Source organism: Cibotium barometz, chromosome 22, assembly GCF_041138505.1.
Source record: "Cibotium barometz isolate CiBa-2024 chromosome 22, ASM4113850v1, whole genome shotgun sequence".
Taxonomy (NCBI): Eukaryota; Viridiplantae; Streptophyta; class Polypodiopsida; order Cyatheales; family Cibotiaceae; genus Cibotium; species Cibotium barometz.
The window spans coordinates 50,964,322-50,986,184 of NC_141067.1; the positions used below are offsets into that span (position 1 = coordinate 50,964,322).

Consider the following 21,863-nt stretch of genomic DNA (forward strand, 5'->3'; position numbering starts at 1 on the left):
TGGCGGGATCATGTTGAAATTATGGCGGCTTCGGTCGAGTGGGCCAAGGGAATTCTAGGAGAAAGGGCGCGGCAGCTGCTGCAGAAAAAGGAAGGTGAGAGCCGGGGTGTTGTTGCAGTGGAGGGGACCGCTTGCTGCAGAGGCGGGAGCCTTGTGACAGAAAAGAGGGGTGGCTTGCTGCAGCCACAGGGAGGGAAACGCTGGGAAGAGCGGGCAGCTGCAGGTATACACAGGGAACCGCCTCGTGGAAAAAGAGGCTTGGCCAGGGGAATTCTACAAAAAAACAGAAGCGCAGCAGCTGCTGCAGAAAGAAGAAGATGGTCGTCTGGTAGAGGAGAGAACGCCTACAAAGCTGGTAGCAAAAGAACTGTAGGAGCCCCCCGGCTTTGCTTTCCAAATTGTGAACACTCATCTGGATAAGGCAAGTGCTCGGGCCCGCAGGCGAGGAGCTTTGCTTACTTGGCAGCATATAGCCTCATTACCTCCAAGCCTTCCTGTGCTTTACTGTGGTGGATTTAACACAGAGAAGGAAACTACTGTTGGGCGATTTCTATTGGGAAGGTCAAGAGAGCATGGAGTAGTTGGTGATATGATCGACGCATGGGCTAGTGCACGGAGACGGAAAAGCACAAAGCTTGTTTGTACTTACCATGGATTCAAAGGTTATGGGCGCTTCGGACTTTCAAGAAAAGGTTTAAGCGACTCTACAGATGAACACTGTAGTGTCTTTTACAATAAGGAGCAGGTTGAGCAGACAGAAGGCGGTACGTTCTGGCTTCCTGAATCACCATCTGTACCAGCAAGTACATCTTGGGGTGCAGCTGTCCCATGCATTGCAACATGGGTGACATTCCAGTTGAAAGGGGTGGTGATCTGAATCTCATGTAAAGTTGCACCTCGCCCCCTATTATGCTATGAAGGTGATTATTGAGTTGAAGAGGACCCTCTCCAATATCAACATGGTTTCCAAGCTTCTAAATGAAAGCAACTGTTGGTGCTGAAGCTATGCTATGGGCTACTGTTGGCATGCATATGCTGAAGATATGTATACCTTTGGATTTGATGATGTCTTGTGAGTTTATTTGCTTTGTCTCGTGAGTGTTGATGCATGTCAATCATTTTGTACAAACATATAGCATATATTATGTGAAGACCTTCCATTATGATGAAGCTTTGATAATGATATATGAAGATGATCATGAGTTCTCTTGCCATAAGCCTTGTATCATCAGAGTCGAAGATGGTGTGTCTTGTATGAGTTGTGGAGACAATCCCATTGAATGTATGCCTGAGTCAAGAGATTGAGTTAATACCATGCTATACTTGTTCCATGAGAAGCTGAGAAGACATTTAATGCTTGGAATTTTGGAAGCTACTCTCACAGCCAGAAGCCTCACGCTTTCCCAGCTACACCGCCCACGTCACGACAGCTTTGGTGAACCCGACGTGAAACCGCTGGGGTGAGAGTACGTAGAGATGGCTAGCAAAATGGAGCATTTATATGCAGAAATGAAAGAGCTTGAAGAGCGGTTCAGGAAGATTGAAGAAGAAAAGCGAATTCAGGAAGCCGTGGAAATTGTGATGCAATTGGTATATGACAGGGTCAATATATTTGATGGTTACGATCCAGAAAGTTATCTAAGGTGTTACGAGACAGAGATGAAGAATCAAGGGGTTCCAGAAAACATGATGATTGCATCTTTTGCATACCTTGTAAGTCCTGATTTAAAAGATGAAGTGCTGGAGCTAACAGTGTATCACTCCAAACGATGGAGTGATTTTGCAGATGCACTTGTTTATGCGAGTTCCAGGTATAATGTGAGCTGTGATAGTGTTCCAGCAACAATCCGAGCCAATTTAGAAGCGGTTGTCGATGCATGTCTTATGGAGGACTGTAAGATCCCTGTTCCCACCCAGCAACGGATTCGGGGTACTGGCAGCGGAAGTAGTGCTTCTCGCGCGGGACAGGGGTCCCACACTCGGGGCCTCGCCCACGGATATCCGGATAAGAGACTAATCCGTCGGTTGTTCCAAAACCGAACCCGGAAAAACTTCCTTTACCGGAAAGCACGGGCGATTCCACCAGGATAACTTTTTACTCTAACGTAGTCAAGATCATTTCTGATCGAGATGATCCGATTACATCTATAAGATACTTAGTCAGTTCAAGGAAGAAACTTGCACTTGGATCATTGGGATCAACGCTTTTTTCCCCATTCAAGAGGCACAGCCGTTGATTCCTATCCATAGAACAGTTTCTGTCCGGGATTTATTTTTTTTTTCTATCGTAAAAACAAAAGTTTGAGTCTCGATTTACGGATCCATCAGTCCAGCCTAACCCCATCCAATCCCATGGGTTAGCCAACCGCCCAACCACTGTAGTGATGGGATCCAATTAAAAATTTGGTTAGGTTTTGTCCCGGGTACCAAGGAAAAGAGTTCCAAGGCCCCCTAGCCGGATGTTCATGCAAAATAAAACTAGTCACACCACTCACACACCCAATATGAAATTGCCTTTTTCAACCAGATTCAACCAGTTTAAAACAATCCTTTAATAAAACCATAGTATCATTGATCACCATCTTCCAATTTATCCAATTGATTCTTGATTTCCCATCATTCCTTCATCAGAGTATCTATGGCATCATTGGCAACTAGAACGCTCAGGAGCCGTTTCGATAGTTCCTAGCCCATAATACTTGGCAATATAATCACTTAACAAGATGGACTCTCGTTGAAGATCAGCAAGATCAACCAACAGATCCATATAAGGAGCCATGGACTCATCCATTGAAGACCAGCAAGGTCAATCAACCAGATCCATGCTCGATTTCAGAAAACAACTCCAACTCTGTTCCAATATCTTCCTCGACGCACGCGTGGGTATCCTAGGCGACCCAGAGCCCGAGCACCGTATGGTCAGCACCCTCTAGGATCCTTCGCAGGTAACCTAGCGCTTCACGCATAGGCCGCTTCCTTGGCCCCTCATCCACCGTACCGGAAGCTCACCATTTTAATCGCACCGAGGCTGGTCAAGACCTCGGCCGACCTTGCTACGCGAGACGTCCTTCATTGACTCCCCGTCAGCAGTTGCAACTTTCTCATCACGACCTTAATCACAAGACGGTCAAAATGCTCCCCCCAGCATTCTTGACATAAAACAATCATTTACAGACAGCATTTACAAACAGCATTTACAAACAGTTTACAATACAATTTCTATTTTAACTTTCATTTTTTCACATTATCCCTCCTCAATCTACATTACTTATTCCATATTCCATTTATATGTATACTCATCCCATCACATCATTTCCATCTCATCACTTCAGATTCCCTCACATCACAATCGTATATTCACATCCATACATCCACAACTATATGCGTACATTCACATCTACATGCATACATCTACATCCCTATGCATACATCCACATCCACATTCACATTCACTTCTATACATCTACATCTACATGCATACATCCACCTCTACATCCATATCTACGTCTATACACCTACATCTACATGCATACATTCCCATCCACATCCACATCTACATCTATACATCTACATCTACATGTATACATATACATCTCCATTCACAACTACATCTACATGCATACATCCATATCTCCATTCCCATCTACATCTATACATCTACATCTACATGCATCCATCCACCTCCACATCCACATCTACATCTATACATCTACATCTACATGTATACATCCACATCTCCATTCACATCTACATCTATACCTCTACATCTACATGCATCCATCCACATCTCCATTTACATCCTCATCTACACATCTATTTCTACATGCATACATCCACATCCACATTCACATTCACCTCTATACATCTACATCTACATGCATACATCCACCTCCACATCCATATCTACGTCTATACACCTACATCTACATGCATACATCCCCATCCACATCCACATCTACATCTACATGCAACATCCACATCTCCATGCATAATAAAATTCTTTTAATTAATCTAGGATGATAGTTCCTAGAATATGGTAGGAATTCCTCTTTTTATACTTTGAATGAATTTATTTTATGCGTAATTTCTATAAAAATTTTGCCATAGCTCCGCTACTATGACTGATAAATCTCAATTTTTTTTCTAAGGGATAAAGCTCATTATTAAAGAAATAATTAGAATGGTCTCTAATTGGATCATCAATCCATAATGGTCTCTAATTGGATCATCAATCCATAATGGTCTCTAATTGGATCATTAAGAAAACAATTAGAATGGTCTCTAATTGGGTCATCAATCCATAATGGATTGAATCATCAATGTGCATAAACTAAAAGCATAGCAAAAAGCCATTAATTTGGCCTCAAGCATAGCTTAATCTTGGATTAAGGAAAGGCTTTATGAAAAGTTCCATTTGGATTGAGAATGGTTCATGAGTATGACCATTTCTTGAGTGAGAGAGAGAAATTACATAAAAACCATTAGAATTTAAACATAAATGGAATTTAACTTCTATAGCATTTATTAAATTATGTAACTCTTCACTACTATTCACCAATTAACTTCAATAGCATTAAGAAAAAACCATACCAATTAAACTTCTCAAGCTTGAGAGGGGTTGAGAAGAGAGAATCATTGAGAAATTATAGAAAGATCAAAATTCAATATACTTACCTTATAATTTGCTTGATTCTTTATTCACGGTAGAGGCCCCCAACCAATCAATTGGTTTAGTATGTTGATGGAGCCACCAATGGGGATTGAAGAAAGAGAGAAGTATCAAAACTAGTGAATTATTAAAGAATTCACAACTCTTGGCTTAGGTAGAGTAGAGTAACAATGCATAATACACTCTATATTTTGGCTTAGGTGGAGTAGAGTAACAAGCATAAGACTCTATCTAATTTGTCTTAGGTGGAGTAGAGTAACAAGGCATAAGACTCTATCTAATTTGGCTTAGGTGGAGTAGAGTAACAAAGCATAAGACTCTATCTAATTTGGCTTAGGTGGAGTAGAGTGACAAAGCATAAGACACTATATTTTTTTCAACAAGGGGAGGCTTCTATTTATAGGAAAATTTGAGCTCCTAACCAAACAAACTGATTCTAGAATTTTCCAAGTCAGTTTGGTTGAATTTGGACTAGATTTGGACCTAGTTTGGTTACTTTTTGATTCGGTTTGGTTCCATTTTGATTTGGTTTGGTTCAAGAGAGATGAGAGATAAAAATATCACATTATTTTTGAGTTTAAAACTCATTCAAGCATGTGAAATATGCACCTCCTTTAAAGAATTCCCCTTCCTTACATATGTGTCAAAATTTTATTGCTCATAGTTTTTTACTAATAAACCTTGTACATTTTCAACTCTTCATCTTATGTGAAATATGCACCTCCTTTAAAGAACTCCTCTTCCTTACATATGTGTCATAGTTTTTTTACTAATAAGCCTTGTACATTTTCAACTCTTCATCTTATGTGAAATATGCACCTCCTTTAAAGAACTCCCCTTCCTTACATATGTGTTTATTTACTAATAAACCTTGTACATTTTCAACTCTTCATCTTATGTGAAATATGCACCTCCTTTAAAGAACTCCCCTTCCTTACATATGTGTTTATTTACTAATAAACCTTGTACATTTTCAACTCTTCATCTTATGTGAGCATTTACTCATTTTTGGATACCCAAAATATCTCATATTTTTAATATTGCTCATAGTTTTTTTACTAATAAATCTTGTACATTTTCAACTCTTCATCTTATGTGAGCATTTACTCATTTTTGGGTATCTTCTTTTACAAATTGGATTTATCTCCTCCCTACACATGGATTGATGCTATTGGCCCATAGGAACCTTAATTGGACCATAATCTAAAAATTTCTGAAAATCTAGACCCTTAGACTAAGGTTCTTTATACTTATTTCCATTTAATTCCAATTGCACATTGGAAAATTCTTTTTGAATTTCTATTTCAGGGGAACTTATTTTAATAAGATGAGTTAATTTTCTATCCAAAAATATTCATAATCTGAATATTCTCTCTCTAGCATATTTTCTCTCTCTAGGTTAAAACAGCCACAAACAAGATCTCTTATATTTCAGAAAAGGAATTGATTACAGGGGAATATACTAGACATCAAAAAGGGGTTGGGGGAGGAATCTTACATTCTACCCTACTTAAAAAAACGCGAGATGTCCTCATCTCGCAACTTGGGATAATTTCGCAAGGTGAACGAATATGAGACTTAGAGGAAAATTTTAATCAAGATTAACCACCAAGAAAAGTCTTAAAGAGAGCAAGATTCAAAATAAGAACAAGATTTAAACTTTATTCATTCTCGGAACTTATACAGTAAAGATAGAAGAACTCTTTACACTTCCATAAGCCCGTCCATCATATGATCACAAAAACAGTCCTCACAGGCTGCACAAGTATAGGGTAACTCATCTATGGGAATGATTCTGCTGGTTATTGCCGCACCTATCTCAGTGGTATGAGGTGATCTAACAAAAGGACCTCTGAGAGGCAAGCCAAAAACGGGGTAAAGGCATATCTTCTCATGAGGAAGAAAACACGCCAGTAAGAAGACCCGCTCAGAAAACCCAAGATACCTTGATCTCATGACGCAGTAGTATCGGGGACCCAAACCCAAGGCTTCGATAACCATGGCCAAGCGGACATTGTTACGAAAGTGCTGCTGACCCCAGGGTGTTACCCTAGTTATGTTTTGATAGGTCCGCCATTTGGTCTGCCCTACAGAAGTTCCTAGGTGAGGAAAAAGTGAGCGCTCATACTGTTCTATAAAGTCTTTCTTCACAGACTCTCTTGCGTCTTGAAGGTGAGAAATCATCATGGATAAAACTAGTTCTTGTTGCCAAGCCATGAAGGAGATTAAGAAGAAAGGAGATTGATGGGAGTAAGATTACTGTGAGCGACAAGTAAAAGTTACAACTTATATAGAGGAAGGAGCTAGCGTAACCTAGAAGCCATCGGTAACTTGCCACTGAAGTTTTACCGTCTTTCCATGAATTTGAGTTTGACACATTTTTCTATAGAAGGCATTAAGAATTTTGAGATGAGGAGATAAAAGAAACTTGTAGGCTAAGTCACCTACTTTCATTGAATTTGGATATAAGGATCACAATATCTGGGGGATAACTTCTTATACTCCCCAAGAGATAAAGAACTTCTTTTGGGCCGTACTCGAATGAAAACCAAAATCTTGGTATCCAAAACACCGATTTTCGCTTCTGAACTCATTGTTCTAATTCCTTAAAATAGGCGTGACTCCTGAGAAGTATTTTAGGAAAAGGGTATTCCTTTTTTAAACAGAAACTTTCTTTTATTTTAGAGAGGGAATAATTATAAGATTCGAAAGGGAGATTCTTACTCCTATATACCTCGAAGGCTGGGGAGGAATCTTACATCCTACCCCACTTAAAAAGTGCAAGATGTCCTCATCTCGCAAGGTAGAGGACAGCTCTTATTCTTAAGATCCAATTTTATTCTGGGGTTCCTTATATTCTGGGTGGTCAACCCAACAGAACACTGGGATAAATATCCCTTATATAGAACTCATCATTAAATAATAATTCATTCAGATTATATCATTCATATCTTTAACATGATAATAGTCCATTAGACCGAAAAGTTTCCTTCTGAACATTCCTTCACGAGAATTTCAGTTAAGCTAGTCCTCAATTTGACATCCGTTAACTTGATCTACCGGTCAAGTATTAACAGTAGCAATCTAACAGCACAACCCACTAACCTCATAGTGATTGGCTGGATTCATTATCATCATTCTAATTATGAATATCATCACAGGGACTCGTCCCATTCCCCCTCATTGTGGTTTCATTATATTTCAACTAATTTTTAAAAATCAACATTTTTCAATCAGCATTTTCAATCAGAATCCAAATCAATTCATCAATTCTCAAACAGAATTAAAAATCATATCAATCACATTCGAAATCATCATCTAGATAGCATTAACGCTTATAATTTCAAGTCTTAGATTTACTCGTATATACTGTCAGTAAAGAGCTGCAGTATACTCTCGGTATATACGGGTAGTCATGACCCTTGGAATTATAAGGTAAATACTATCATGTCTAGGCCTCAAGCAAGTCAGGGATTCTATATAATTGCGGTACTTCCATCTGAAGACCCAATTACCAAATTACGAGTTTCAGTTTGAATATCAAATTGTATGAATTATCTCACACAATTATAACTTTTTTTGTGTTTCTTGATAAATTTTTGACATATTTGTCTTCTCAGTTGATCTTTATTAACCAAATGCTCTGATACCAACTGTAAGATCCCTGTTCCCACCGAGCAATGGATTCGGGGTACTGGCAGCGGAAGTAGTGCTTCTCGCGCGGGACAGGGGTCCCACACTCGGGGCCTCGCCCACGGATATCCGGATAAGAGACTAATCCGTCGGTTGTTCCAAAACCGAACCCGGAAAAACTTCCTTTACCGGAAAGCACGGGCGATTCCACCAGGATAACTTTTTACTCTAACGTAGTCAAGATCATTTCTGATCGAGATGATCCGATTACATCTATAAGATACTTAGTCAGTTCAAGGAAGAAACTTGCACTTGGATCATTGGGATCAACGCTTTTTTCCCCATTCAAGAGGCACAGCCGTTGATTCCTATCCATAGAACAGTTTCTGTCCGGGATTTATTTTTTTTTTCTATCGTAAAAACAAAAGTTTGAGTCTCGATTTACGGATCCATCAGTCCAGCCTAACCCCATCCAATCCCATGGGTTAGCCAACCGCCCAACCACTGTAGTGATGGGATCCAATTAAAAATTTGGTTAGGTTTTGTCCCGGGTACCAAGGAAAAGAGTTCCAAGGCCCCCTAGCCGGATGTTCATGCAAAATAAAACTAGTCACACCACTCACACACCCAATATGAAATTGCCTTTTTCAACCAGATTCAACCAGTTTAAAACAATCCTTTAATAAAACCATAGTATCATTGATCACCATCTTCCAATTTATCCAATTGATTCTTGATTTCCCATCATTCCTTCATCAGAGTATCTATGGCATCATTGGCAACTAGAACGCTCAGGAGCCGTTTCGATAGTTCCTAGCCCATAATACTTGGCAATATAATCACTTAACAAGATGGACTCTCGTTGAAGATCAGCAAGATCAACCAACAGATCCATATAAGGAGCCATGGACTCATCCATTGAAGACCAGCAAGGTCAATCAACCAGATCCATGCTCGATTTCAGAAAACAACTCCAACTCTGTTCCAATATCTTCCTCGACGCACGCGTGGGTATCCTAGGCGACCCAGAGCCCGAGCACCGTATGGTCAGCACCCTCTAGGATCCTTCGCAGGTAACCTAGCGCTTCACGCATAGGCCGCTTCCTTGGCCCCTCATCCACCGTACCGGAAGCTCACCATTTTAATCGCACCGAGGCTGGTCAAGACCTCGGCCGACCTTGCTACGCGAGACGTCCTTCATTGACTCCCCGTCAGCAGTTGCAACTTTCTCATCACGACCTTAATCACAAGACGGTCAAAATGCTCCCCCCAGCATTCTTGACATAAAACAATCATTTACAGACAGCATTTACAAACAGCATTTACAAACAGTTTACAATACAATTTCTATTTTAACTTTCATTTTTTCACATTATCCCTCCTCAATCTACATTACTTATTCCATATTCCATTTATATGTATACTCATCCCATCACATCATTTCCATCTCATCACTTCAGATTCCCTCACATCACAATCGTATATTCACATCCATACATCCACAACTATATGCGTACATTCACATCTACATGCATACATCTACATCCCTATGCATACATCCACATCCACATTCACATTCACTTCTATACATCTACATCTACATGCATACATCCACCTCTACATCCATATCTACGTCTATACACCTACATCTACATGCATACATTCCCATCCACATCCACATCTACATCTATACATCTACATCTACATGTATACATATACATCTCCATTCACAACTACATCTACATGCATACATCCATATCTCCATTCCCATCTACATCTATACATCTACATCTACATGCATCCATCCACCTCCACATCCACATCTACATCTATACATCTACATCTACATGTATACATCCACATCTCCATTCACATCTACATCTATACCTCTACATCTACATGCATCCATCCACATCTCCATTTACATCCTCATCTACACATCTATTTCTACATGCATACATCCACATCCACATTCACATTCACCTCTATACATCTACATCTACATGCATACATCCACCTCCACATCCATATCTACGTCTATACACCTACATCTACATGCATACATCCCCATCCACATCCACATCTACATCTACATGCAACATCCACATCTCCATGCATAATAAAATTCTTTTAATTAATCTAGGATGATAGTTCCTAGAATATGGTAGGAATTCCTCTTTTTATACTTTGAATGAATTTATTTTATGCGTAATTTCTATAAAAATTTTGCCATAGCTCCGCTACTATGACTGATAAATCTCAATTTTTTTTTCTAAGGGATAAAGCTCATTATTAAAGAAATAATTAGAATGGTCTCTAATTGGATCATCAATCCATAATGGTCTCTAATTGGATCATCAATCCATAATGGTCTCTAATTGGATCATTAAGAAAACAATTAGAATGGTCTCTAATTGGGTCATCAATCCATAATGGATTGAATCATCAATGTGCATAAACTAAAAGCATAGCAAAAAGCCATTAATTTGGCCTCAAGCATAGCTTAATCTTGGATTAAGGAAAGGCTTTATGAAAAGTTCCATTTGGATTGAGAATGGTTCATGAGTATGACCATTTCTTGAGTGAGAGAGAGAAATTACATAAAAACCATTAGAATTTAAACATAAATGGAATTTAACTTCTATAGCATTTATTAAATTATGTAACTCTTCACTACTATTCACCAATTAACTTCAATAGCATTAAGAAAAAACCATACCAATTAAACTTCTCAAGCTTGAGAGGGGTTGAGAAGAGAGAATCATTGAGAAATTATAGAAAGATCAAAATTCAATATACTTACCTTATAATTTGCTTGATTCTTTATTCACGGTAGAGGCCCCCAACCAATCAATTGGTTTAGTATGTTGATGGAGCCACCAATGGGGATTGAAGAAAGAGAGAAGTATCAAAACTAGTGAATTATTAAAGAATTCACAACTCTTGGCTTAGGTAGAGTAGAGTAACAATGCATAATACACTCTATATTTTGGCTTAGGTGGAGTAGAGTAACAAGCATAAGACTCTATCTAATTTGGCTTAGGTGGAGTAGAGTAACAAGGCATAAGACTCTATCTAATTTGGCTTAGGTGGAGTAGAGTAACAAAGCATAAGACTCTATCTAATTTGGCTTAGGTGGAGTAGAGTGACAAAGCATAAGACACTATATTTTTTTCAACAAGGGGAGGCTTCTATTTATAGGAAAATTTGAGCTCCTAACCAAACAAACTGATTCTAGAATTTTCCAAGTCAGTTTGGTTGAATTTGGACTAGATTTGGACCTAGTTTGGTTACTTTTTGATTCGGTTTGGTTCCATTTTGATTTGGTTTGGTTCAAGAGAGATGAGAGATAAAAATATCACATTATTTTTGAGTTTAAAACTCATTCAAGCATGTGAAATATGCACCTCCTTTAAAGAATTCCCCTTCCTTACATATGTGTCAAAATTTTATTGCTCATAGTTTTTTACTAATAAACCTTGTACATTTTCAACTCTTCATCTTATGTGAAATATGCACCTCCTTTAAAGAACTCCTCTTCCTTACATATGTGTCATAGTTTTTTTACTAATAAGCCTTGTACATTTTCAACTCTTCATCTTATGTGAAATATGCACCTCCTTTAAAGAACTCCCCTTCCTTACATATGTGTTTATTTACTAATAAACCTTGTACATTTTCAACTCTTCATCTTATGTGAAATATGCACCTCCTTTAAAGAACTCCCCTTCCTTACATATGTGTTTATTTACTAATAAACCTTGTACATTTTCAACTCTTCATCTTATGTGAGCATTTACTCATTTTTGGATACCCAAAATATCTCATATTTTTAATATTGCTCATAGTTTTTTTACTAATAAATCTTGTACATTTTCAACTCTTCATCTTATGTGAGCATTTACTCATTTTTGGGTATCTTCTTTTACAAATTGGATTTATCTCCTCCCTACACATGGATTGATGCTATTGGCCCATAGGAACCTTAATTGGACCATAATCTAAAAATTTCTGAAAATCTAGACCCTTAGACTAAGGTTCTTTATACTTATTTCCATTTAATTCCAATTGCACATTGGAAAATTCTTTTTGAATTTCTATTTCAGGGGAACTTATTTTAATAAGATGAGTTAATTTTCTATCCAAAAATATTCATAATCTGAATATTCTCTCTCTAGCATATTTTCTCTCTCTAGGTTAAAACAGCCACAAACAAGATCTCTTATATTTCAGAAAAGGAATTGATTACAGGGGAATATACTAGACATCAAAAAGGGGTTGGGGGAGGAATCTTACATTCTACCCTACTTAAAAAAACGCGAGATGTCCTCATCTCGCAACTTGGGATAATTTCGCAAGGTGAACGAATATGAGACTTAGAGGAAAATTTTAATCAAGATTAACCACCAAGAAAAGTCTTAAAGAGAGCAAGATTCAAAATAAGAACAAGATTTAAACTTTATTCATTCTCGGAACTTATACAGTAAAGATAGAAGAACTCTTTACACTTCCATAAGCCCGTCCATCATATGATCACAAAAACAGTCCTCACAGGCTGCACAAGTATAGGGTAACTCATCTATGGGAATGATTCTGCTGGTTATTGCCGCACCTATCTCAGTGGTATGAGGTGATCTAACAAAAGGACCTCTGAGAGGCAAGCCAAAAACGGGGTAAAGGCATATCTTCTCATGAGGAAGAAAACACGCCAGTAAGAAGACCCGCTCAGAAAACCCAAGATGCCTTGATCTCATGACGCAGTAGTATCGGGGACCCAAACCCAAGGCTTCGATAACCATGGCCAAGCGGACATTGTTACGAAAGTGCTGCTGACCCCAGGGTGTTACCCTAGTTATGTTTTGATAGGTCCGCCATTTGGTCTGCCCTACAGAAGTTCCTAGGTGAGGAAAAAGTGAGCGCTCATACTGTTCTATAAAGTCTTTCTTCACAGACTCTCTTGCGTCTTGAAGGTGAGAAATCATCATGGATAAAACTAGTTCTTGTTGCCAAGCCATGAAGGAGATTAAGAAGAAAGGAGATTGATGGGAGTAAGATTACTGTGAGCGACAAGTAAAAGTTACAACTTATATAGAGGAAGGAGCTAGCGTAACCTAGAAGCCATCGGTAACTTGCCACTGAAGTTTTACCGTCTTTCCATGAATTTGAGTTTGACACATTTTTCTATAGAAGGCATTAAGAATTTTGAGATGAGGAGATAAAAGAAACTTGTAGGCTAAGTCACCTACTTTCATTGAATTTGGATATAAGGATCACAATATCTGGGGGATAACTTCTTATACTCCCCAAGAGATAAAGAACTTCTTTTGGGCCGTACTCGAATGAAAACCAAAATCTTGGTATCCAAAACACCGATTTTCGCTTCTGAACTCATTGTTCTAATTCCTTAAAATAGGCGTGACTCTTGAGAAGTATTTTAGGAAAAGGGTATTCCTTTTTTAAACAGAAACTTTCTTTTATTTTAGAGAGGGAATAATTATAAGATTCGAAAGGGAGATTCTTACTCCTATATACCTCGAAGGCTGGGGAGGAATCTTACATCCTACCCCACTTAAAAAGTGCAAGATGTCCTCATCTCGCAAGGTAGAGGACAGCTCTTATTCTTAAGATCCAATTTTATTCTGGGGTTCCTTATATTCTGGGTGGTCAACCCAACAGAACACTGGGATAAATATCCCTTATATAGAACTCATCATTAAATAATAATTCATTCAGATTATATCATTCATATCTTTAACATGATAATAGTCCATTAGACCGAAAAGTTTCCTTCTGAACATTCCTTCACGAGAATTTCAGTTAAGCTAGTCCTCAATTTGACATCCCTTAACTTGATCTACCGGTCAAGTATTAACAGTAGCAATCTAACAGCACAACCCACTAACCTCATAGTGATTGGCTGGATTCATTATCATCATTCTAATTATGAATATCATCACAGGGACTCGTCCCATTCCCCCTCATTGTGGTTTCATTATATTTCAACTAATTTTTAAAAATCAACATTTTTCAATCAGCATTTTCAATCAGAATCCAAATCAATTCATCAATTCTCAAACAGAATTAAAAATCATATCAATCACATTCGAAATCATCATCTAGATAGCATTAACGCTTATAATTTCAAGTCTTAGATTTACTCGTATATACTGTCAGTAAAGAGCTGCAGTATACTCTCGGTATATACGGGTAGTCATGACCCTTGGAATTATAAGGTAAATACTATCATGTCTAGGCCTCAAGCAAGTCAGGGATTCTATATAATTGCGGTACTTCCATCTGAAGACCCAATTACCAAATTACGAGTTTCAGTTTGAATATCAAATTGTATGAATTATCTCACACAATTATAACTTTTTTTGTGTTTCTTGATAAATTTTTGACATATTTGTCTTCTCAGTTGATCTTTATTAACCAAATGCTCTGATACCAACTGTAAGATCCCTGTTCCCACCGAGCAACGGATTCGGGGTACTGGCAGCGGAAGTAGTGCTTCTCGCGCGGGACAGGGGTCCCACACTCGGGGCCTCGCCCACGGATATCCGGATAAGAGACTAATCCGTCGGTTGTTCCAAAACCGAACCCGGAAAAACTTCCTTTACCGGAAAGCACGGGCGATTCCACCAGGATAACTTTTTACTCTAACGTAGTCAAGATCATTTCTGATCGAGATGATCCGATTACATCTATAAGATACTTAGTCAGTTCAAGGAAGAAACTTGCACTTGGATCATTGGGATCAACGCTTTTTTCCCCATTCAAGAGGCACAGCCGTTGATTCCTATCCATAGAACAGTTTCTGTCCGGGATTTATTTTTTTTTTCTATCGTAAAAACAAAAGTTTGAGTCTCGATTTACGGATCCATCAGTCCAGCCTAACCCCATCCAATCCCATGGGTTAGCCAACCGCCCAACCACTGTAGTGATGGGATCCAATTAAAAATTTGGTTAGGTTTTGTCCCGGGTACCAAGGAAAAGAGTTCCAAGGCCCCCTAGCCGGATGTTCATGCAAAATAAAACTAGTCACACCACTCACACACCCAATATGAAATTGCCTTTTTCAACCAGATTCAACCAGTTTAAAACAATCCTTTAATAAAACCATAGTATCATTGATCACCATCTTCCAATTTATCCAATTGATTCTTGATTTCCCATCATTCCTTCATCAGAGTATCTATGGCATCATTGGCAACTAGAACGCTCAGGAGCCGTTTCGATAGTTCCTAGCCCATAATACTTGGCAATATAATCACTTAACAAGATGGACTCTCGTTGAAGATCAGCAAGATCAACCAACAGATCCATATAAGGAGCCATGGACTCATCCATTGAAGACCAGCAAGGTCAATCAACCAGATCCATGCTCGATTTCAGAAAACAACTCCAACTCTGTTCCAATATCTTCCTCGACGCACGCGTGGGTATCCTAGGCGACCCAGAGCCCGAGCACCGTATGGTCAGCACCCTCTAGGATCCTTCGCAGGTAACCTAGCGCTTCACGCATAGGCCGCTTCCTTGGCCCCTCATCCACCGTACCGGAAGCTCACCATTTTAATCGCACCGAGGCTGGTCAAGACCTCGGCCGACCTTGCTACGCGAGACGTCCTTCATTGACTCCCCGTCAGCAGTTGCAACTTTCTCATCACGACCTTAATCACAAGACGGTCAAAATGCTCCCCCCAGCATTCTTGACATAAAACAATCATTTACAGACAGCATTTACAAACAGCATTTACAAACAGTTTACAATACAATTTCTATTTTAACTTTCATTTTTTCACATTATCCCTCCTCAATCTACATTACTTATTCCATATTCCATTTATATGTATACTCATCCCATCACATCATTTCCATCTCATCACTTCAGATTCCCTCACATCACAATCGTATATTCACATCCATACATCCACAACTATATGCGTACATTCACATCTACATGCATACATCTACATCCCTATGCATACATCCACATCCACATTCACATTCACTTCTATACATCTACATCTACATGCATACATCCACCTCTACATCCATATCTACGTCTATACACCTACATCTACATGCATACATTCCCATCCACATCCACATCTACATCTATACATCTACATCTACATGTATACATATACATCTCCATTCACAACTACATCTACATGCATACATCCATATCTCCATTCCCATCTACATCTATACATCTACATCTACATGCATCCATCCACCTCCACATCCACATCTACGTCTATACACCTACATCTACATGCATACATCCCCATCCACATCCACATCTACATCTATACATCTACATCTACATGCAACATCCACATCTCCATGCATAATAAAATTCTTTTAATTAATCTAGGATGATAGTTCCTAGAATATGGTAGGAATTCCTCTTTTTATACTTTGAATGAATTTATTTTATGCGTAATTTCTATAAAAATTTTGCCATAGCTCCGCTACTATGACTGATAAATCTCAATTTTTTTTTCTAAGGGATAAAGCTCATTATTAAAGAAATAATTAGAATGGTCTCTAATTGGATCATCAATCCATAATGGTCTCTAATTGGATCATCAATCCATAATGGTCTCTAATTGGATCATTAAGAAAACAATTAGAATGGTCTCTAATTGGGTCATCAATCCATAATGGATTGAATCATCAATGTGCATAAACTAAAAGCATAGCAAAAAGCCATTAATTTGGCCTCAAGCATAGCTTAATCTTGGATTAAGGAAAGGCTTTATGAAAAGTTCCATTTGGATTGAGAATGGTTCATGAGTATGACCATTTCTTGAGTGAGAGAGAGAAATTACATAAAAACCATTAGAATTTAAACATAAATGGAATTTAACTTCTATAGCATTTATTAAATTATGTAACTCTTCACTACTATTCACCAATTAACTTCAATAGCATTAAGAAAAAACCATACCAATTAAACTTCTCAAGCTTGAGAGGGGTTGAGAAGAGAGAATCATTGAGAAATTATAGAAAGATCAAAATTCAATATACTTACCTTATAATTTGCTTGATTCTTTATTCACGGTAGAGGCCCCCAACCAATCAATTGGTTTAGTATGTTGATGGAGCCACCAATGGGGATTGAAGAAAGAGAGAAGTATCAAAACTAGTGAATTATTAAAGAATTCACAACTCTTGGCTTAGGTAGAGTAGAGTAACAATGCATAATACACTCTATATTTTGGCTTAGGTGGAGTAGAGTAACAAGCATAAGACTCTATCTAATTTGGCTTAGGTGGAGTAGAGTAACAAGGCATAAGACTCTATCTAATTTGGCTTAGGTGGAGTAGAGTGACAAAGCATAAGACACTATATTTTTTTCAACAAGGGGAGGCTTCTATTTATAGGAAAATTTGAGCTCCTAACCAAACAAACTGATTCTAGAATTTTCCAAGTCAGTTTGGTTGAATTTGGACTAGATTTAGACCTAGTTTGGTTACTTTTTGATTCGGTTTGGTTCCATTTTGATTTGGTTTGGTTCAAGAGAGATGAGAGATAAAAATATCACATTATTTTTGAGTTTAAAACTCATTCAAGCATGTGAAATATGCACCTCCTTTAAAGAATTCCCCTTCCTTACATATGTGTCAAAATTTTATTGCTCATAGTTTTTTACTAATAAACCTTGTACATTTTCAACTCTTCATCTTATGTGAAATATGCACCTCCTTTAAAGAACTCCTCTTCCTTACATATGTGTCATAGTTTTTTTACTAATAAGCCTTGTACATTTTCAACTCTTCATCTTATGTGAAATATGCACCTCCTTTAAAGAACTCCCCTTCCTTACATATGTGTTTATTTACTAATAAACCTTGTACATTTTCAACTCTTCATCTTATGTGAAATATGCACCTCCTTTAAAGAACTCCCCTTCCTTACATATGTGTTTATTTACTAATAAACCTTGTACATTTTCAACTCTTCATCTTATGTGAGCATTTACTCATTTTTGGATACCCAAAATATCTCATATTTTTAATATTGCTCATAGTTTTTTTACTAATAAATCTTGTACATTTTCAACTCTTCATCTTATGTGAGCATTTACTCATTTTTGGGTATCTTCTTTTACAAATTGGATTTATCTCCTCCCTACACATGGATTGATGCTATTGGCCCATAGGAACCTTAATTGGACCATAATCTAAAAATTTCTGAAAATCTAGACCCTTAGACTAAGGTTCTTTATACTTATTTCCATTTAATTCCAATTGCACATTGGAAAATTCTTTTTGAATTTCTATTTCAGGGGAACTTATTTTAATAAGATGAGTTAATTTTCTATCCAAAAATATTCATAATCTGAATATTCTCTCTCTAGCATATTTTCTCTCTCTAGGTTAAAACAGCCACAAACAAGATCTCTTATATTTCAGAAAAGGAATTGATTACAGGGGAATATACTAGACATCAAAAAGGGGTTGGGGGAGGAATCTTACATTGAGGACAATCAACTGCTATTCAAGGCTGATACAGAGATTGTGGAGGCTGTTTATGCTAAATTGGGACTGCAAAAAGCCATTAGTGAGCAACAAAGCCTTCACAGTGCAAAAAGGGATGCTTTGCTACAGCCTCATAAAGATGCAATGGGTGAACTGTGCAAGTATAATCTGTTTTCTGAGGGTGCAGACATACAGGGTCCTATGATCATACCACATGATGTATGTATGCCTATGCTTGAGGAGACACTTGATTCAGAGAGCTTCAGGACAGGTGTTTCGAAGGGCATTCCTCAGGTGTCGTATCATATGTGTGAAGAACAGCAGGAACCAATGCTTCTTGTTGAAAGCATGATTGCAGAGTTTGAAGGTCTAAGACAAGAAGAAGATGCTATCATTACTGCATTCTTATCTGGTTATGATGCTTATAAGCAGGATGATGTACATGAATATGCAGACGGGCCACAAGTATGTGTGATTGATTTAGAGGGGGTGAGTGATATGGGTGATTCCAACAGTGATGTTGCTTCTGAGGCTGGTTGCCAAGGTTCTTTGGATTTGGGTTATTCTGGAATGCTAACAGGGTGTTTCAACAATAAACAGGGTGATGCTATGTCATCAGTGTCAGGGTTACCTTGCAACCACATTTGTGAGCAACAATCTCGAGCTTGGAAGCCTGTTTATGATGATGATTTGGAGAGGAAAATTGAATCTGTCTTTTTGGATCATGCAGGGTTCAATGATATACAGATTCAAGGGTACTTGGGTGAGGGACCCATAGTTCTAAGCCCATCTGCAGACATGTATCAAGAAATACTGGGAGATAACATGCAGGATATGCAAAGTGTGGTCACAGAGCCTCATGAGGCTGCATATGAGCAACCAAATGGATATAGCTATGGGGGTATGAATGTTCATGATAATCAACATGTGGGATTGCAAGATGATAATGGCTTCAATGCGATTGATCCTAGATTGGATGCTATCTTAGATGATGCATTGGATGATTTCATGGTATATGATAGATCCCCATCAGCTTTGGACTCTTCTATGCTTGATGCTAGTCAACTGTTGGTTGCAAGTGAGGATAAGCAGGTATTATGTAAGCCAAATGATTGTGATGAGATTGATTCAGATCTAGAGGCTATTCTCGATGATGCCTTGTTGGATTTTGTATGTGTTGATGCTTTCCCGTCTTTGGATGAGAAGAATGAATGTTTGTCAGTGGGTGAGCTGAATCCAGGCAGGGTAGATTTGGATGGGATGTTACCAAATGTGTGTTCCATGCTGTTAATGCAGTTGTTATTTGGTGTGGCCATACAATATGTGGTGCAAAGGCTTCAAACATGGCCTGAGGAAATTTTTGAAGCAAATCATTTTGAAGAGCATCCCACTTTGAATGATGAGGGTAATCATACATATGCAGGGAATCTAAATGAGGATAGGGCTTCATATGAGCAAAGGATATGGCACATATGCCAAAAGCGATTGGTATTTGATCCAGGTGGGAAAGCAGAACCATTCAGATGTGATTGCTGATGCTTGTACATATACCAATGTTGGTGTGCAAATAATGCCTGGGCAGTGAGTTCCAGGACCTGTGTGGCACATACCAGAGGATGTGCAGGTTTAGAGGGGGTAGATGTCGTGCCACGGCACGTCTATGGTGTGAAACCATGCATGTGAGGCCATTAAATACAAATCCAGATGCATGGGATTAAGTGCTTGTGTACATATGGATGTATGGTGTGATAAATAAAGCTTTGTCATGAAAGCCCCTGGCAGATGTACAGGTTTGATGATTTTTCAGGAAGCATGTCAGGTGTTGATGATGTGGATGATGACAGTTGGCAGCATTGTTTGGAAAGCTGATGATGTTCCTGATGACAGGGTATTGGACATGGCACCGTGGGCATCATTATTTTTGAGAGAGGTTCAGCATGTGAACTTGAAATTCAAGTAGGGAAGAGTCATTGTGTTGGATGGTCTATTTTTGAGCTTTTAAATAATTGATATATATCACAAATGGCCATAAAAAGAAACAAGGTGTGGAGCCTTGTATGGGCTGCAGCGCAACGACTAGAAGGTGGCGGGATCATGTTGAAATTATGGCGGCTTCGGTCGAGTGGGCCAAGGGAATTCTAGGAGAAAGGGCGCGGCAGCTGCTGCAGAAAAAGGAAGGTGAGAGCCGGGGTGTTGTTGCAGTGGAGGGGACCGCTTGCTGCAGAGGCGGGAGCCTTGTGACAGAAAAGAGGGGTGGCTTGCTGCAGCCACAGGGAGGGAAACGCTGGGAAGAGCGGGCAGCTACAGGTATACACAGGGAACCGCCTCGTGGAAAAAGAGGCTTGGCCAGGGGAATTCTACAAAAAAACAGAAGCGCAGCAGCTGCTGCAGAAAGAAGAAGATGGTCGTCTGGTAGAGGAGAGAACGCCTACAAAGCTGGTAGCAAAAGAACTGTAGGAGCCCCCCGGCTTTGCTTTCCAAATTGTGAACACTCATCTGGATAAGGCAAGTGCTCGGGCCCGCAGGCGAGGAGCTTTGCTTACTTGGCAGCATATAGCCTCATTACCTCCAAGCCTTCCTGTGCTTTACTGTGGTGGATTTAACACAGAGAAGGAAACTACTGTTGGGCGATTTCTATTGGGAAGGTCAAGAGAGCATGGAGTAGTTGGTGATATGATCGACGCATGGGCTAGTGCACGGAGACGGAAAAGCACAAAGCTGGTTTGTACTTACCATGGATTCAAAGGTTATGGGCGCTTCGGACTTTCAAGAAAAGGTTTAAGCGACTCTACAGATGAACACTGTAGTGTCTTTTACAATAAGGAGCAGGTTGAGCAGACAGAAGGCGGTACGTTCTGGCTTCCTGAATCACCATCTGTACCAGCAAGTACATCTTGGGGTGCAGCTGTCCCATGCATTGCAACATGGGTGACATTCCAGTTGAAAGGGGTGGTGATCTGAATCTCATGTAAAGTTGCACCTCGCCCCCTATTATGCTATGAAGGTGATTATTGAGTTGAAGAGGACCCTCTCCAATATCAACATGGTTTCCAAGCTTCTAAATGAAAGCA

General features: G+C 39.0%; 1 protein-coding gene across 1 annotated transcript; it reads left to right on the forward strand.

The window, feature by feature from the left end:
- Nucleotides 1-21: 21 nt before the first annotated feature.
- On the forward strand, nt 22-21,753 carry LOC147626698 (uncharacterized). The gene is made up of 3 exons (XM_086816862.1): nt 22-261; nt 374-868; nt 21,250-21,753. Exons 1-3 carry the CDS (start codon nt 22-24, stop codon nt 21,751-21,753), a joined length of 1,239 nt encoding a protein of 412 aa, XP_086672988.1.
- Nucleotides 21,754-21,863: the final 110 nt, after the last annotated feature.

What these genes read in the sequence shown, in the direction of transcription:
- LOC147626698 (XM_086816862.1), top strand. Translation starts at nt 22, where the DNA reads ATGGCGGCTTCGGTCGAGTGGGCCAAGGGAATTCTAGGAGAAAGGGCG. An exon ending in CTCGTGGAAAAAGAGGCTTG is followed by an intron (nt 262 to 373) that starts GCCAGGGGAATT and finishes AAAGAACTGTAG; the next exon opens with GAGCCCCCCGGCTTTGCTTT. An exon ending in CATTCCAGTTGAAAGGGGTG is followed by an intron (nt 869 to 21,249) that starts GTGATCTGAATC and finishes AAAGAACTGTAG; the next exon opens with GAGCCCCCCGGCTTTGCTTT.